A 19,970-nucleotide genomic window follows, 5' to 3' on the forward strand; every position below is an offset into this window, starting at 1 on the left:
CACGCTACACTGAGGATTTTGTTCTGCAATTGGAGACGGAGCTAGTGCAGGCAAGGTTAAGAGAAGTTGAATCGCAGTGTGCTCTTAAGGAGATGCAGAAACAAATCTTGGACATGGAAAAGAGAAACGCTTCTTTACCTGATGTGAATAATGTGGACATGTTGCGAGAGGGGATTATTGAGGCGAAACTGAAAGAAGCTAAGCAAAGGATGTTGGAACTTGAAACACAGAACCAAATCAGCAGAAATCAGCTATGTCGAGCAGAGAAGGAGTGCTATGGTCTACATGAGAAGGTGCAATATCTCTCAGCCCAGAATAAGGGGCTACTCACTCAGTTAAATGAGAGTAAACGGGAAATGGCTGAGATAGACTGCAAGAATAAAGAAGAATTGATGGCAGTGAGACTTCGAGAGGCAGATAGCATAGCAGCCTTGGCTGAACTCCAACAGGAAATTGCAAAAAAACCAATTGCAGAGGAATCTTCAGGAAGCCAGGATTTTATTCCAGTCCTTCTCTACGACTCCTTACAAGCAGAGTGTGAGAAGTTGAAAGAACAGTATGGACAGGCCCAGGCTACAATTCTGGAGGGGATTAACTCGGCAACCCCCGAAAAGCTAGTTTCAGTAGAAGCATATGAATAACTAAAGGTTGAACATGAGCAAGAAGTCCAAAGGCTGCAGGAAATGTTTGATGAGCTCCAGGCCAAGGCTGCCTCATCGGTAAAGATTCCATCCATAGATGAAACATTAGTGGTGGAAGAGGAGAGGGGTTTGGAGCTCTCAAAAGTTATTGAAATAGCTGAGGTTGCAACACAGACTGAGAAGATGGCAGCAGAGCAACCCTTGGATACCAAAAGTACGCTGACTCACGTCAATGTAGAACAACAGACCGCTGAAACAGCTGCTCCGGTAGAGGGATTGAATAGTCCGATCAATCAATCTCCAAAGGAAGTTGAAGTATTAAAATCACAAATGAGGTCATTAGTAAACGACTTGCTGAAAGCCCAGAAAAAGCTGGATGAAGAGGTACACATGAAGAAGTCTCTTCAGGAAAGATGTCTGGATTTGGAACAAGAGCTGGCTAACGTCCAGCTGGGTATGGAGGAAATAGACGACCCTCTCGCTGGCCTAGCTCAGGACGACACCGAATATTACCATGACCTGGTGGACTACACCGAATATTACGATGTCCTGTCCTGCCCAGCTTGTAACTTCGACTCCCAAAGTGCAGAAATCATGGAGGAGCACCAAAAGTCTACGGAACATCGGGAGAAGGTGGCTCTACTACGGAAAAAGGAGGAAGAGAAGGAGGAACTGCGCATGCAGCTGGCAGCTGACAGTGGAGCCCAGAGAGTCTCCAAGAAGCAGAAAAGGAAAAGTCGAAACAGAAGATGACCCATCTGAACCATTATCACCTCTACCAGATCACACACGTGGTCCCTCCGAACAGAGCCAAATCAGTTCGGAAGTTCAAACTGTTAAATCCATGGAAGGACTATTGAATGAGTCACTCCAGCAATGTGAACCGACTACACCACAGAGACTGAATCTGTGAACTGTTTTCCGCAGAGACTGAATCTGTGATCTGTTTTGACATGAAGTTATATATGTTATTATGTTATGTTAAACATGAAGTTATATGACGTTGACTCCATCGAGAGTATATCTGTAAATTGTTATATGACGTTGACTCCATCGAGAGTATATCTGCAAACTGTTTATATAAAGTTGAAGATTGTATGTTTAACGGGATTCTGTAAGTAAAAAGCTAAAAAGGGAGGATTGTAGTGTATGTACCCGTTTACCTTTAAGGGAACTATTGAATGTAACCGTTCGCCTTTAAGAGCACTATTTTAGGTGTGGCGCTATTTGTTGGCTCATGTATACTGTAATACCGATAGTGACCACACCAGTATATAAGGGCTGGGATATGTTAACTAGGGCAGGAATCGCCTGAACCTCTGAATAGTAAAGACCTGTTTTGTTGTTAATCTTGGAGTCTGTGTATTATTTACAATACAACCCACAGACTTAACAATTACCCATGAGGCTAGGCTACCCACAAGGCAGCAGTCAAGATGGAAGCCTCTACAAGATGCTGTACAAGTCCACATGTGCTCAATAAAAGTAGCTAGCAAAAGCTAGCTGTGTTCATAATAAGAATGTCTATTTATTAATGAACATAACACGAAGGTTATGAAAAATAAAAAGATTTTGGGAAGATGGGAAAGAAGGTGGTTGAAAGTGCAAGGAAGAGTGATAGTGGTGTCTGATCTCCTGCTATCTAAGCTATTATGGAGGAGCCACAAGAGACTCAGTGTACTTTAGTATAATCCCCTTAATTGTATTATAGTGCAGCCGGGGACTGCACCTTTAAACTGATTGTTACCTTTACAGTGTGTGTTTGCCTTTATCCTGCGTGGTGACGTCATGACGCCGATCACGTGACCGCCAGTGGCGCAAAGAACGTGGGGACGTCATGACGTCAGCTTAGAGAACTTTCCAGCAGTCTTCGACTACCTGGCATCTTGAGCGAACGTGTTTTGATTTCCTCCTTGTAACATCCAGCAAACTTCATTGTTATTAAATTCCAGTCTTTTAATCCATTGAGTTGAGCTGAATTATTTAGTTAGGAACCTCCGTTCCTACACTATGGTACTTACTGACGGTGGAGGATATTTCTGAGTGGGCAGAAAAGTCCATCCGAGAGGCTTGTGTGAGGTTTTTATGGGAAGGGAAACCAGCCTTGGTGGCTTGCAATACCATCATTGGACGGAGAAATCAGGGAGGACTCAATTTCCCAGATATTGATTTGAAGAAAAAATCCTTTAGAATCAAATGGGTGAAGAGATTTCTTCAGAAGTCAAATACAAGTTTTTGGAAGAATTGTTTTGAGCATTTTTAAAAATGAAGTGGGATAGGAGAGCAGGGGATATTGTACATGGAATTCAATAATATGTTTTTGAAATCGATTAAACTTCTCCCTAGGTTTTATAAGGGGGTTGTAGAGACTTGGGCCCAATTTTTAAAAAGTGTGCAGTTTATGCCCAAGGGGGCTGAGGAATTTTTAGAACAGCCCTTATTTTTGAACAGGTGGGTCAACATCGAAGGAGAGGTTTTATTTAATCAAGCTTTTATAAAAGCTGGTATTATATGTGTGAAAGATGTATTATACGAGGTAATTCCAGGTTGGTTGCTGGAAACGAGAGTGAGGGACATGGTGTGGGAGGAGGATCAGGAGGTAGAGGAAAAAACAATAGGGATCATGTATGAGAAGATTGTGAGGGTAATGCCACAGGATTGGATGGAAGAAATAAATGCGGAAATCTTCAAAGGAAGTAAAATGCGACCCGCTTTTCCAAGCTTTCTGCTGGAGAAAGAGGGAGAGTTGGTCCAATTTGACAACTGTAATACTCGAGATTTCTATGAGGTATTTAGAGAATGGAGAGTCAAGACACCTGCTGGTCAGGAGTTTTGGCACAGTATATACCCACAGCTGGACTTCAATAGGACTTGGAAGGGAGTGTGGGCAAATTTTAAATGTCCAGAGTGTATTGAACTGGATTTCAAATTGACTCATAACCGGATTTTTACCATAACGGTCTTGTGCAAGATTGCGCGAGTGGAGGGGGCAACTTGTGTGTATGTCCACAGATAAATGATTTTAAGTACTATGTTTAACAGTTGTGTGGAGTTTTTTTGCTGGGTGGGGACCGAAGAGCGAGAATGGGAATCCCGTGGGACTCAATTTTGAGATGGGGATTGCAGGAGAGTCTGCCCGAGTCCAGCGGAGCGGCAATTAATTTAGTGTTTTGTTTGGCTAGATTCGTGATTGTGCAAATTAATTTAGTGTTCTGTTTGGCTAGATTCGTGATTGTGCAAAGAAGGAATGCTCTGTTTTTTAAGGGGAGGAGAATCAATCTAAAAGAGTATTTTAAATATAAGCTAAAAGATCATTATAAGGCTCTATGGATGTTTTATTTAGAAAGGAATTTAAAGATAGTATTTTACAATCAATTTTTAAAGTACAATCGATTAATATATGTTACAGGAGACAAATTAAACTTCAGGTTTAGATGTTAAAATGTGGTGGCGGAATGGCTGTGCAGAGCGGCGGAATTGATTTGTATGATACAATGAAATGATCACGATGTTGTAAATGTTCTTAATATTCAATAAAGTATATATATAAAAAAAAAGTGGGCAGCATACTCGCCTCTGAGTCAGAAGGTTGTGGGTTCACATCCCACTGCAGGGATTTGAGCACATAAAGTTAGGCTGACAATTGAGTGCAGTGCTGGGGGAGCACTGCACTGTCGGAGGTACCGCCTTTCGGATGAGACGTTAAACCGAGGCCCCGTCTGCGCTCTCAGGTGGATGTAAAAGATCCCATGGCTCTATTTTGAAGAAGAGCAGGGGAGTTATCCTTGGCGTCCTGACCAATATTTATCCCTCAATCAGCATCACTAAAAACAGATTATCTGGTCATTATCACATTGCTGTTTGTGGGAGCTTGCTGTGCACAAATTGGCTGCTGTATTTCCCTACATTACAACAGTGACAGTACTTCATTGGCTGTAAAGCATTTTGGGATATCCAGTGGTCATGAAAGGTGCTGCCTTTCTTTCTTTTCCATGGTCATTGATGGTATGAAGAGACTATGGGCTCAATTTTTCCAGGCCCGAGGAGGCGGGTTTGGAGGCGTGTGAGGTGTCAAAATCGCAAAAAATGGTGGGTGGGTCCGATTCTGCCTCCATCCCGCCTCTGAGCAATTTTCCCAGAATCGGGGTTTCAGACCCCGTTTCCATTCTGCCTCCAAGAGGCAGGATAGGCCCTTAACAACCAGTTAAGTGCCTCTATAATCCAATTTTAAGAGGCCTTTCTGAATTTAACACTTTCCCCCCCGTGCTGCACGTCTCCTCTGGAACACGCCAGTTAATCCTGGCGGCCTCACAAGTGGATTGCTTACTAACAGCTGCAGCTTCACCATTAAAAAGGAGTTTTCTGCAATCATCATTTGCAGGTGGCAGAACTTTGTTGTCTCAGGTCTGGGGGAACTTTTAGCAGGCCTACTCATTGTTGTGGCAGTTTGGAGCCTGACACCCATCTCCAGTGTGACCTCCTGGGAAACCCCTCTCCCCACATTGACTGAGCGCTTCCTCAACTGAGGCATATACCAGAAGCATGGGAACCATTTATTTCCTTTCCTCCTGGACAGTGGGAAGGGGGGCTGTCGCTGGTCCTGTGGGGGAGTTAAGGAAAGAGTTAGACATGTGAGCTAAACGTTGCATGCACATTGAATTATGCAGATGATCATAAGTCAATCTGTTAGAGCATCAGAATCAATATCAGTCACTCATGCAACGTCAATGAGAGAAATTAAAAACTATTCTGTCACCAGCTTATTCTGATGCGCCCGCCTGTCCGTCCCCCACTTGCGCATCCTCCTCCACTCCCATGATCCCCAGGGCCACCTCCTCCGCAGTGATGAGCTGGGCTATTGAGGGTTGCCCGCCTCCTGTCCTTGAGAATGAAGGAGTGAGTGTAGAGAATCCATAGCATAGATGCTTAGAAGGACACAAAGATGAAGTGAGGTGCCAAGACCAAGGGCCCTCCCTGTGTGTTGTAAGTTATTGTCATAGCATCACAGTGATAGGGAGTGTGAGGGCTGCATAGTCGAATAGTTAAGTGAATGTGAACATACAGAGAGAGGGAATGGGTAAGAATGCACAGATGTAAGGGTGAAGTGGGATGTGGAGGAGGAGGTTGACAAAACAGAGTGCTGGTGATGAGAGGCGATGGGGATCAGATTGAGGGTCATGGGGGTGGAATACTCACTTTTCCTGTGTGGAGAAGGTCATGAAACCTCTTCCTGCACTGCAGCCAGTTGTGCTGCACATTGAAATCGCATTCACCTGCTGGGCCACTTGCAGCCACACAGCTTTTGTCTGTTGTGGAGGCTTTTCCTCCCTGAGGAAGGAAAGAGCACTTCCTTGTTTGCTCTTGCTCCCTCCACCAGAGCTTGGAGGGTGGCCTCATCGAATCTGGGTCTGGTGCTGGACATAGTTGCAGTAGGAATCCCTCAGAAGTATGTTGATAAAGTTGTAAGGCTGAAAAAGAACCAAGGCTGCTTGCAGGCCTTAAATCCAGCTGCGGCGAGTTTCAGAATCAAAAGGCTCATTGGGCCACGGGTTCCCACATGCTGGAAATCAAGTGCCCAATTAGGGCAAAATCGCACTTTTGTCCCACTTCACATCGGAGGCGGGGTCCTGACACGCCGACCACCTGACACGCCCCCAGGCCACCCCCAATGACAAAATCCAGCCCATGGACTAGTTGAGACCAGGTACACAAGTCTCTCTAGAGCATAAACACACTCTCCCTCACTGTACTGGTAGAAGAATGTGTGCACCCGCTAAAAGAGGTATGAGTGGATGGGTAACCTCTGTTCCTCTCACATTGATCAGACACGAGCTGTGGCAGGAAGTATCAACAGATACTCTGCTGCTATGATGTTGGGCTTTGGTCACGCTTGCCGCATAACCAACTGAATGTACAATACCATCCATCCATATTTTGTTTCTGTTGTTCCAAATCTACATGTGGGCTAGTTACCCGCCATCTGCCATGGTGGTGATTATGATGGACAATAAGAATGCAGATAAAAAATGGACATATTGTTCGTGTACATGCATTGTTATTTATTCTTAAAAATAATGGCTAATCCAAACCCAAGCTGATCTAATTTATCAAAATTGTTCCAATTATGGGTGTGCACAAATTCTCAATCCACTGCCCCACTTATCCACTGACACAAGAGAATATACACACACACTAAGACAACAAGGATTGGGGCTCCCTGTCAAATTAAATCAGGTAAATTGAAACAAAATTATTACTGATGTTAATTCATCCAACATTGTTCCTTTGCCTCTAGTGACCTGTGGCAGTGGAGCAGCTGCCTCCTTGCCCCAACATTATTCACAGGGACTGAGGGACATTATTGAAGGACAGGCCAACCTGAACCAAAATGAACTACATTTGAGAAAATTTGGGTTTTTAAGAATTACCCCAAATAACCAACTTGCGTAACTTGAGGTTTATGCTTTTGAGTCAATACTGCCAAGTATTTTCACTTGAGGAGTACAGACACAGATTATGATGTTGGGTTTTATATTATGCAGAAATTCCCAGCATTATAACAACATTTCTCTGTACTATTGGCCCATTTTGTTGGGTCATATGTCAGATGACCTTTGTCTTAATTGCTGTTGCATCCATTCACATGATTTAACCACTGCTACCATGAAACGACTCTGACTGTGGACACTGATGGACTCCATGGTCAGAGATTACTTTTTAGCACAGTACAAAAATGACATAACCTCCATTCAACTAAAATATAACCAGTTTCTCTGGCCTCACTGGGCTACATGGAGGATATCCACTCTCTCGTACTGTTGATTAATAGACCCTGAACTCCCCCTGGATTCTTCCAATCTGCTGTGCCTTGGGCAGGAGATTGACAACAACCCCTCCCCCCCCCACCGCCCCAAGAAATGGCCGTATTTTAGACATTTGTCATTTCTCCAGAAGGTTCTGCCAATCTCCCACCAGAGAATCCCCATGGAAATTCTAGGCAGTCATTTCTTTTCGCTCCTGAAACAACTAATGGAAATGTAAAATTATTTTTCTCTTTCTTTTCAGGTATTTACAAACCAGCTGAACATTGAGGAAGGAGGGACAGGTCAGATTACTGTGAACCACGTGCTGGTGACTGATGTTGACACCAAGGATGACCATATCAGGGTCATGCTTCGAGAGAAACCAGTGCATGGAGAGGTAGAAGTGGATGGAATGCCCATGATTGAAGGGAGCGTGTTCACCTTAGAAGATCTCAGAAAATTCAAAGTTAGGTGAGGAATCTTTGCTAGCATATTGTGCACCATTAACACTTTTACTGGGCAATAGTCACCAGAGATACTTTTGGTGGAAATAGTTTGAGGAAGACTGGTAGGTACGGTGAGCTTCACATTCCTTTCACAGCTGAAAACTCAAAATCTAGCCCAGACCGATGGGATCAAAGCTTCTTCTCGCTGCCTGGGTGTTTAATGAATTCAGATAGCATCTCAGCTCAGCTCCTAATTGCTGAGAATCACAGCACAGAATTGACTCATAAACAGTATTTGGCATTGAAATGGCAGAATCACTTAGGACTACAAAAATGGCTGTTATGTAAAGTGAAAAAGTTTAAAATACCATCATAAAATGACTTGTCAAACTTATGGGATTGTTTAGTTATATAATGCTTATTTTCAACAATTATGATGACTATGAGTCCTACTATCACTATACACATGTGGAGGGTCTTTTAACAACAACTTAACAGAGTAAAATGTCCCAAGGCGCTTAACCTCTGTAGCATCACCTGACTCCACCCTGGTCTCAGCACATTTGAAGGAGAGGGGGACAGTACCTGAGGAGAGTGAACCATTAACAATATCAGCAAACATGGAAGCCAGAAAAGGAAGTTGGGTGGTCAGCAGTTTAGTGGGAATAGGGTCGAGGGAGCAGGTGGTGGGTTTATATGGTGTGGTAGTGTGTGGGTCAGCTTCGCCTCTGACTTATGAGTGGTTCGAATCGCTCCCACTCCCTTGGTTCTAGACCTGGACTTATTTGGGGGTTGTAATGAAATTGCAGCAGACACTGAATTTGATACAAGAACTTTGGTTTTTATTTGAGAAGGAAAAATACAATACAATAATCTTAATACTCTAATAAAATGGGGAAACACTTCGACATACACGAGGGAAAAATTACAGTAGACAAATACCTCACCCCTCCCAATCCCACCTTACTAGCTAAGTTGGACTTTAAAGGACCAGGGATAATGCTCACCAAACGCAGGAATAGTTTGTAGAGTGGAAAAACTTGCAGATCTTCGGTTTCTTCCGAGTTGGTTTCTTGTTGGTCGCGGTGGCCCAGTATTACCTGGTTGGCTTCTGGTAATATTTGGTTGTTGGTTTTGTGGGGCTCTTGGTGCCGCGAGGTGTCCGATGATGTGTTACTTCTTCTTCTTCGAGAGAGAGAACTGCTTCCAGATGCTTGCTTCTGAAACCGCCGAGTTTTGATGGTGTTTTAAACTTGAACGATGGGTCTCTCCTTTCTTCTCGAACTGGTTGAACTGTTTCTATTGAATTCCTTCTGCTGAACTGTATTTATCAAACTGTTCGAACTCATCGAACTCATCGAACTGATTTCTTATGGCGACCTCTAATTGAGGCCTGCTTATCTGCCCGCCAAATCAGTCTCGGTTCATTGTTAATTTTTGGCGAGCTTATTTGCATTGATTGGTCCCATTTATTTAACTGGTTTCGGGATTGCTTCGAAATTGGTTTAAGTGTGTGAAGTGGTTTTGGATGTCTCTCTGTGAGTGGTTAAACTGTTGTTCGATTGTCTTCTAATCTTTCCTGTAAGGCCTTGAAATTCTGTGCAGGTTGGTTGGATGATTTGTTTTATGCATGTTTTTAATGGGTCTTGGACCTTAGGTGAGGCTGGTTTTCCATTGATTCATTGTTTGAATGTAAATTCCTGGATAGGGGCTGATTTCATTTACTGTTTCTCCCAGAGAGTTTGGCTACCTCGAATATCCAAAACTGTTCCTTTGCAGAGGTTGATCCAACATTACTGTCGCAGCCTTTTCTACAAGCCCGTACATGCCCTTTTAAAATGCCAAGTCTGTGTTTAATCTTTGAATCCTCCTGCTAGGCCCAACCATGCATTTTATCTCCCAGGTTTCTTTTGCAATGGTCCAAAATTGTTTTTAACAGGGTCATCATTCCATTTTGGGGTTCTGCTAAATTTAGCAAATCTTACAATCCCCGCTGTGATACTTTATTCGCTAAAGTATCATACTGGGTGAGCAAAATTTCTGATCCTTGAGTGCCAACCTTCCCCTGTATTATATTAAGGGATTAATTAAGAGGGGGAAAATAGATTATGAAAGTCAGCTTGCAGGGAACATAACAACTGACTGTAAAAGCTTTTATAGATATGTGAAGAGAAAAAGATTGGTGAAGTCAAGCATAGGTCCCTTACAGTCAGAATCAGGGGAATTTATAATGGGGAACAAAGAAATGGCAGACCAATTAAATACATATTTTGGTTCTGTTTTCACAAAGGAGGACACAAATAACCTCCCAGAGATGTCGGGGAACATAGGGAGTAATGGGAGGGTGGAACTGAAAGAAATCAGTATTTGTAGTGAAATGGTGTTGGCGAAGTTGACGGGATTGAAGGCCGATAAATCCCCAGGGCCTGATAATCTACATCCTAGGGTACTTAAGGAAGTGGTCCTGGAGATAGTAGATGCATTGCTGGTCATCTTCCAGAACTCGATAGACTCTGGAACAGTACCCATGGATTGGAGGGTAGCTAATGTTACCCAACTATTCAAAAAAGGTGGTAGAGAAAAAGCGGGGAATTATAGACCGGTAAGCCTGACATCGGTAGTGGGGAAAATGCTAGAGTCCATTTTAAAGGATGTAATAGCAGAGCACTTGGAAAGCAGTGACAGGATCGGACAAAGCCAACATGGATTTACAAAAGGTAAATCATGCTTGACTAATCTACTGGAATTTTTTGAGGATGTAACTGGTAAAATAGATAAGGGAGAACCAGTGGATGTGGTGTATTTGGACTTTCAGAAGGCTTTCGATAAGGTCCCGCATAAGAGATTAGCGTGCAAAATTAAGGCACATGGGATTGGGGGCAAGGTATTGACTTGGATAGAGAACTGGTTGGCAGATAGAAAGCAAAGAGTTGGAATAAACGGGTCATTTTCCGAGTGGCAGGCAGTGACTAGTGGGGTACCGCAAGGATCGGTCCTAGGACCCCAGCTGTTCACAATATATATTAATGATCTGGACGAGGGAATTGGATGTAATATCTCCAAATTTGCAGACGACACAAAGCTGGGTGGGAGGGTATGCTGTGAGGAGGATCTCGTGAAACTCCAGTACAAATTGGACAGGTTGGGTGATTGGGCAGAAACATGGCAAATGCACTATAATGTGGGTAAGTGTGAGATTATCACCTTGGTGGCAAAAACAGGAAGGCAGATTATTATTTGAATGGCAATAGATTGGGAGAAGGGGAAGTGCAAAGAGACCTGGGTGTTCTTGTGCACCAGTCGCTGAAGATAAGCATGCAGGTGCAGCAGGCGGTTAAGAAGGCAAATGGTATGTTGGCCTTCGTAGCAAGAGGGTTCGAGTACAGGAACAAGGATGTCTTGCTGCAGTTGTACAGGGCCTTGGTGAGACCGCACCTTGAGTATTGTGTGCAGTTTTGGTCACCTTACCTGAGGAAGGACGTTCTTGCCATGGAAGGAGTGCAGCGAAGATTCACCAGGCTGATACCTGGGATGGCAGGAATGACGTATGAGGAGAGGTTGTGTCGATTGGGCTTATACTCACTGGAGTTTAGAAGATTGAGAGGGGATCTCATCGAAACCTATAAAATTCTGTCAGGCCTGGACAGACTAGATGCAGGAAGGATGTTTCCGATGGCCGGGGAGTCCAGAACCACGGGTCAAAATCTAAGGATAAGGGGTAAGCCATTTAGGACTGAGATGAGGAGGAATTTCTTCACCCAGAGAGTGGTGAACCTGTGGAATTCTTTGCCACAGAGGGCAGTGGAGGCCAGTTCATTAAATATATTCAAGAAGGAGTTGGATATATTTCTTAAGGCTAAAGGGATCAAGGGATATGGGGAGAAGGCAGGGACAGGGTACTGAATTTGGATGATCAGCTATGATCTCATTGAATGGCGGAGCAGGCTCGAGGGGCCGAATGGCCTACTCCTGCTCCTATCTTCTATGTTTCTATGCTTCTATGTTTCTATATCTATCTTAAACCCAAAAACACATATTCCCCTTTTAGGTGTAGTGTTCAGATATATGTACAAGGTAAGAGAAATTCAGTTACATTCAACATCCAAGCATGGAGGGGGTCCAACACCCCTGCACCACTTGGAAAAATATAAAACATACATAGAAAAAGAAAAACACATGTGTGCTGTAATGCCGGTAATGGCCACTCGGGCTATATAAGCCTGTATATTGTGTTATATCCATTAGTACCCCTCCAGACTTTGCTTAGTAAACACCTATGAACCAACTCCTGTCTTCAGTGTCTTTATCAACACACGGACACAACAGTGGCGACGAAGTGGAAATGGACTTACCTACAATTCAGCATCACCTCAAGGACATCGAATCCTCTGGCGTCCAGAAGACTCAAGAAAGTGAAAGAAGCTGTGGTTTCACCAGCTGGCCAAGCTGGTGGCAGGTACTGCGCTAATCCTTCCTGGGCGTCAGGCTGGGGCTCCAGCGGCTGGCTCTACAGCTGGGACAAGCAGCGAAATCGGAGGCAAGCAATAACAGACGGGGAGGGAGCACTCGGGAGACGGCCGGCGCTGCAAGCAGGTCGGCGTTCAGACCTAGAGAGAAAGTCCGGTGGGAACGAGTCTCCAACTGTAAATAAATAAAAGAAGAACGGAAACCATGGGAAACAGTGTTGTCATCGGCAGCAGCGGCGGGAAAGCACGGGAAGCACCATATCTTTTCTAAGATGCCTAAGTCTGGCAATATTGATGCTTTTGATAGTGAAATAGAGGATTGGACCACATATGTGGAAAGAGTAGAGGTATATTGCACTGCAAATGGAATAGAAGATGAAAAAAAAGCTTCGGTACTTCTAAACCTAATGGGCGAAAAGACATACAAGCTGTTACGAAACGTAATCACTCCAGCCGAACCGATGGACAAGAATTTTAAGGAGATTGTTGATACCCTACACTGCCAATTCGAGGCAGGACTGGCAGAATCTCTACGAGACAAATTCGTCTGCGGTCTCCTAAGTGAAGGAACACAAAAAAGGTTACTTTCTGAGAAAGATTTAACACTGGACAAGGCTTTCAGTGCAAGAGGAGCTGCAGAGATACAGCAAAAGCCACAGGACTTCGGCACCCATGAAATGACACGGGGTTTCGAGAGATGTTATCGCTGCGGCAGATCCACCCATGACCAGAGGGACTGCTGCTTCAAGGACAAAGCATGCAGGCAATGCGGAAAGATGGGACACATTACACGTGTGTGCCGATCTGGAAACAAAAAATCCACTAACAGGAAAAAAATCAATAAGGAAAAGCACAGAAAGGTACAAATGATGACGGACAGTAGCTCCGAAGACCAGAAGAGCGATAGCGACTCCGGGAACAAGAGACTAAGCTCTCTCAAATTACATAATGTAATTGCCAAAGAAGATTACCAGACCATTTGGGTTACCCTCACAATAGCAGGGTCCCCAGTTAAAATACAGGATCAGCTCTGACCGTCATAAATCGACGGGATTACGAGCAGCTATTTCCGCATATACCTTTAAAAGACACATCCATTATCTTGAAAACATATACGGGGCAGAAAGTATACCCCAAAGGAAAAATAAGGGTGCCTGTTGTATACAACGGCAAGGAAATACAGAAGTTGTATTTATACGTTCTACAAGATGGTGGTCCACCGCTGTTGGGACGTGAATGGATCAGGAAAATACGTTTAGACTGGCACTCCATTCAGGCACTGACGGTGACCAGTAAGGAAAAAAATGATGATGACGTCATACCTGAACGATTAAAAGACATCTTGGCCAACACCAAGGAAGTGTTTCAAGAGAAACTAGGAACCTTGAAAGGCATCACCACCTCAATAAAAGTGGAAGATGCAGCAATTCCCAAGTTTTTTAAGGCAAGACCGGTGCCATACGCAATTCGTCCAGCAGCCGAGGCAGAGCTGGAGAATTTGGAAAAGGCAGGCGTATTATCTAAAATAGATTGGAGCGAGTGGGCAACACCCATCATCCCAATCATGAAGAAAGCATTGAAGAATGATAAATCTGAAGAACAGAGAAAAATTCGCATCTGTGGAGACTTCAAGGTGACTGTAAACCCGGTCCTTCACACGGTACAGAGGATAGAAGATATTTTCGCCTCACTATCCGGAGGGAAACGTTTCACCAAAATTGAATTGGCACAGGCATATCTACAGATGGAGGTTGAAGAGGCCTCTAAAAAATATCTCACGATAAATACACACAAAGGTCTGTACCAGTACAATCGACTAGTTTTCGGAGTAGCATCCGCTCCAGCTATCTGGCAAAGAGCTATGGAGCAAGTCCTCCAAGGGATTCCGGGTACTCAATGCTACCTAGACGACATCCTTGTAACAGGAGAAAATGACAACGAGCACCTTGCCAATTTGGAGCAGGTGCTCACTAGGCTGAGAGAACGGGGCCTACGAGCAAATCGCCCCAAGTGCGAATTTTTCCGAAATCAAATATCATATTGTGGCCACATAATAAACAAGGAAGGGTTGCATAAGTCACCTGAAAAAATTGAAGCGGTCATAAAAGCCCCAGCACCTGAAAATGTTTCACAATTAAGGTCGTTCCTGGGATTAATAAATTACTATCATAAATTTTTACCGAACTTATCAACTCTTCTACACCCTCTTAATGAACTGCTACAAACAGGAGTAATTTGGAAATGGAACGAAGACTGTAAACGTGCCTTCCATAAATGCAAAGACTTAATCACATCCAAAGAAGTTTTGGCTCATTACAACCCATCACTGCCAATCAGACTGGCGTGCGATGCATCCCCTTACGGCATAGGAGCAGTATTATCGCATAAATTCTCTGATGGCTCGGAACGGCCGATAGCTTTTGCGTCACGCTCATTGAACTCAGCTGAGCGTAACTATGCCCAAATCGACAGGGAAGCACTCAGCCTGGTATGGGGAGTGAAAAAATTCAACCATTACCTACACGGACAAAAATTTACCTTGTTGACTGACCATCAACCCCTCATCTCCATATTCAACCCTAAAAAGGGTGTTCCCATTATGACAGCGCAAAGGCTACAGAGGTGGTCCCTTTTTCTAGGGGCACACCAATACAACATAGAATACAAAGGATCAAAACAGCATGGGAATGTTGACGGTTTATCGCGCCTACCGTTGCCAATGGTAGAAGAGGCACCCACAGTAGACCCAGTGGAGATGTTCCACTCTACCATAGTGGAATGTCTACCAGTAACAAATTCTGCCATTGAAAGGGAAACGAGAAATGACCCGACTCTCTCACGGGTCTACGATTTAACAGTGAAGGGATGGCCAGCACATGGCGAACCACTGTTGCCAGCATTCTCGCAAAGAAGAGAACAGCTGTCAGTGTGCCGAGGAACCTTGATGTGTGGATCCAGAGTAGTGATTCCACCCAAACTCCAGGATAAAGTGCTAAAGGAGCTTCACGAGGGGCATCTGGGTGGAGTGAAAATGAAGAGCCTAGCCAGGGCGTTTGTATGGCGGCCAGGTATCGATGGAGACATCGAAGAAATGACCAAGAGCTGCCTAGGATGCCAGAAGGTCCAAAACGCTCCACCACAAGCCCCTCTACATCCATGGGAGTGGCCCTCATCTCCCTGGCAAAGGGTACACATCGACTTTGCTGGTCCATTTATGGACTCAATGTTCTTAATCGCGGTTGATGCACACTCCAAGTGGCCGGAGGTAATAAAGATGTCCTCCACCACCACGGAAAAAACCATCACAGTATTAAGGACCATATTTGCCAGGAATGGGCTGCCGGAACAGATCTGTTCTGATAATGGACCACAATTTGTCTCCGAAGAATTCAGGAAGTTCTTAAAAAACAATGGGGTTAAGCACTACACGTCCGCCCCATACCATCCTGCCACCAATGGATTGGCTGAAAGGTTTGTCCAGACCTTCAAGAAGGCCATAAAGGCCATGGGTAATGAAGATATAAGACTTCAGCACAATGTGGATAACTTCTTGTTCGCATACAGGAATGCAACACATATGGTTACCAACCAAACTCCCGCCATGATGTTCTTCAATAGAAACCTAAGATGCCGGCTGGATTTGGTCAAGCCCAACATCAGAAGGGACGTGGAGAACCGGCAGTTTCAAGGCATGAATGAAAGGCCAACTAGAACCTTCCAGATAGGTCAACAAGTTTTGGCCCGGGACTACCGTACCGAGAAATGGCAGCCTGGAACTATCTGCACACGACTAGGACCACTGATGTATACCGTGGACATCGGAGAAAGCATAATAAGGCGCCATGCTGACCAAATCATAGAGTCATCCGAAAAGGGACAACCTACGCCACAACTCTATACGCCTAACGATGAAGTAGAGATACCCATATCTACCTCCGATCCGGTGATACTGGAACCCGATGAACCCGACACTGGCATTCAAGCCGAATCAGCCTTGCCAAAAGAACCTACTACACCACCAGAAACAACTACACCACCGAGGCGTTATCCGGACCGAGTCAGGAAGCCTCCAGAGAGACTGACTTATAATTAATTAACTACAGCAATGTGTATATTATTTTTCTTATAACATGTAATTAATAATTACTTAAAACATGATGTACTAGTTAGCTAAAAGGGGAGGAATTGTAGTGTATGTGCCTTTAAGAGCCCCATGTGTGCTGTAATGCCGGTAATGGCCACTCAGGCTATATAAGCCTGTATATTGTGTTATATCCGTTAGTACCCCTCCAGGCTTTGCTTAGTAAACACCTATGAACCAACTCCTGTCTTCAGTGTCTTTATCAACACACGGACACAACAACAATCTTTATTTTTAGTAACTGTTGAGGCTCGTTTTTATACCTGGTCATAGACTTTATTTTTATTTTTTCCCATGCTCTCTCATGTTGGAATCGGAGCATTCTGTCCCTTCCCTTGCACTTTGTGTATAAAACTTCCTAAACATTTCCTTTAGCAGGGCCTGGTACAACTGTTCTGTCTCCTTAGGACACCATACAGGTAAGTGTACCTCGGTCAGGTTCAGGATCACTGAGGCCACTGCATAGTGTACCCCCTGGTACAGCAACTTGTCGGTTGGCACTAATACTAATCCATTCCCTGGTCCCTTGGTGGTGGTAGGATACCTCTCTACTATGGTCCGTGATGTCATGGTTGTGGGCAGGGGCTTTCAGGGGCGTGAAATGAGTTCGGTGGCATTGACTGGGATCGGGGAGTGTGGGACCGCGCACGCATGCAGGCTAGAATCCCACCCCATCCCCTCCCCGGCGTCTTGCCATTGCCTCTGGAAGATGATGGATATGCCTGTGGGGCAGACTTTCTCTGACCCCCACATACAAATGTAAACTCCCTGTTCTGACTTCCACCAATTATCCCAACACACACTCACTCCCCCTCGGGTCCCTGTGATCGTACGGTGGATGTCGTTCCCCAATCGTTCCCAGTCGACTGTCCGGTCCCCTGTGTCCCTGCTCAGCTTTCTGAGCCACCACCGCCTATCCAGGGGAATCTGTCCCTTGCATGTCAAACACACACGTTTCTCCTCAGTGACACTGACCCTTGTGGCAACGACCTGTACCCTGGGGCACGGGATGGAGGCCTCCCCGTATGTGAACCCGGTCTGGCTGGAGTATTCACAGAATCACAGAATCACAGAAACCCCACAGTGCAGATAGAGGCCATTTCGGCCCATCGAGCCTGCACCAACACATATCCCACCCTATCCCCGTAACCCCACGTATTTAATCCCCCTAACACTAAGGGTCAATTTTTTTTATCATAGCCAATCAACCTAACCCGCACATCTTTGGACTGTGGGAGGAAACCGGAGCACCCGGAGGAAACCCACGCAAACACGGGGAGAATGTGCAAACTCCACACAGACAGTCACCCAAGGCCAGATTCGAACCCGGGTCTCTGGTGCTGTGAGGCAACAGTGCTAACCACTATGCCACCATGCTGTTGTGTGGAGTTAGGCCCCAGCCACCTTCCCTCATGGAAATAAATAGCGAACTCCTCCACACCCCGTTCGCCACCCCCTGTGATAACGATCGGTGCTCTCTCTCCCAAGTACCCATAGATGTGGGAGTTCTCCACATCTCCTCGGTCACCGATGCTCACCCCTACCAGGGTGAGCAGGAGCAGAAACTTTCCCATGCCAATTTCCTTTCTGTGGGGACACACAAAACAAATAGTCATGTCCCGAGAAGGTTCTCTGGCTTGACAACCGTTATCGAGTTTCAAAAACTTAAACCTTTCATAAACTAAAATTAAACAAGAATAATTCCTAAAACTACCAAACTGTAAAAACACTCTTAAAATTTATTTAGAAAACTGATATGTACATCCGCCGCCCATCTCCGGACTGCCAGGCTAATTCCTGTTTGGCCTCTGTCTTGTGTGGCCTCTGGGCAGCTTGTATGCCTGGGTGTAAGGTGGTCTGTGCCGCTGGACCCAAAGAATGCTCCTTAAAACAACTGTGAGTTTCCCTGAATCCCAGATGATCAGGGGAATGTGCCCTCCTGTACTGTAGCACACTACCCCCTTCGGTGTGGCTGCTGAGTCCCTGTCCTGTCCTGTGGGTTCCCCGCAGCCTGATGCCGCAGGCTGGGGACCCTTGTCTCTCTCTGCCCAATGCTACCTCTCCTGTGATTCCCTCAACGTTGGAGGCTGCAGGCTGGGAAGCCCTTACCTTGGGAATTCCCTTTTGGGTTGTGGCCCTCCCGGTGTTAGACCATTTGAACTGATACGCAGGTGACCACGGTAGTTTAGGCTGTGGTATGCGAGGAGACCTCCATAGGGCTCTGGTTACTGGGGGCGTGTCCCAAATAATTAGTGGGAGGGCCCCTCCAGTAACACAAGCCGCTGCCGCCTCCGGTGCAGTCTGTGAGTCTGCCACAGTTGCAGGCTGATGATCTCTGTCTTTAAAATGGTTCACCCTTTCTCACCGTTCCCCTTTCTCAGGTTTTAAATAGTTTACACTGGTTAATGTGGCTAGCAGCCTGCCAGTGAACCTGTTTTAAAGTCTCGTCCGCTGCCCCGAGCGGGCCTTCTATGGACTCCCCATTCAAATTCAAATTCAAATCGCCTTATTGGCATGATAAGGTACATCTTATGTTGCCAAAGCATCAAAATACATTTATGGTTGAACACATAAACGCAGTTCTATTCATACCGTGTATAAACAGGTATATCCCTGAGTGTATAAATATACATTCGCATTGTTTATATATACTCTTTTCTTAGTTTACTGGTTGTCCCTCTGTTCATGGCAAGCTGTAACATAGTGTGCTGCTAGTGTTACACAGCTTCTCTCCTCCCCCAGTAGGAATGGGAGTTTTTGGTTGTCATTCAGATTTCTGAATTCAGGGCATATTTGTGAGAATTTTTGGTAGAAATTCTCCCTGATGCCCTGATATTTTTCACAGGCTGTGAGGAAGTGCATCTCTGTCTCCACTACTCCCTGACTTCAGTGAGAGCATATCCTGTCTTCTCTTGGCAGCCTGGTCTGCCTGTGTCTGCCTTTTTCGATCGCTAGGCTATGCTCGCTAAGTCTGTACCTTGTCAAGGTTCTTCTCAGTTTGTTATCCTTTACCATGGTCAGGTAATCAGCTATGTTGTATTGTCTGTTTAGGGCCAAGTAGCAATTGAGTTTGCTTTGGGTTTTTGTTGTTTCTGCCCAATATGTCAGATATTTTTCCTTTTGCTTAGCGACGATTGTGTTGGGTCGAATTCTTTGTGTTACCCTGTCACTGTCCTGGGGCTGGTTATTGTTAGTATTGTTAGTAGTTACTTCACTGAGTCCCAGGACTAGTTGACTGAGGGTATTCTTCTTTATGGTCAGCTCTTGGCATTTCAGGGCGTCGTAGTGATAGCATTGGGGGTTGCTCATTTGTAGGTGATTCCAAAATTTGGTGGCTCTTTTTTGGATAGTGATTATTAATGGATATTGGCCTAGTTCTGCCCTGCATGCATTGTTTACTGTTTTCCTTTGAGTCCGGAGGATACTTTTACAGAATTCTGCATGTAGGATCTCAATTGGGTGTTTGTCCCATT

At 45.0% G+C, this 19,970-nt stretch overlaps 1 protein-coding gene across 1 annotated transcript in view; it reads left to right on the plus strand.

Moving 5' to 3' along the window:
* Window positions 1-19,970, plus strand: part of LOC147124856 (FRAS1-related extracellular matrix protein 1-like) — an 883,765-nt gene that overhangs the window by 379,161 nt on the left and 484,634 nt on the right. The window contains exon 14 of the mRNA XM_085994045.1: window positions 7,707-7,915. Coding sequence (XP_085850171.1) covers window positions 7,707-7,915 — 209 coding nt within the window. The remainder of the gene's footprint in view (window positions 1-7,706; window positions 7,916-19,970) is intronic.

This window comes from Somniosus microcephalus, chromosome 1 (assembly GCF_052327205.1).
Source record: "Somniosus microcephalus isolate GS21.2 chromosome 1, FLI_Smic_1.0, whole genome shotgun sequence".
NCBI lineage: Eukaryota > Metazoa > Chordata > Chondrichthyes > Squaliformes > Somniosidae > Somniosus > Somniosus microcephalus.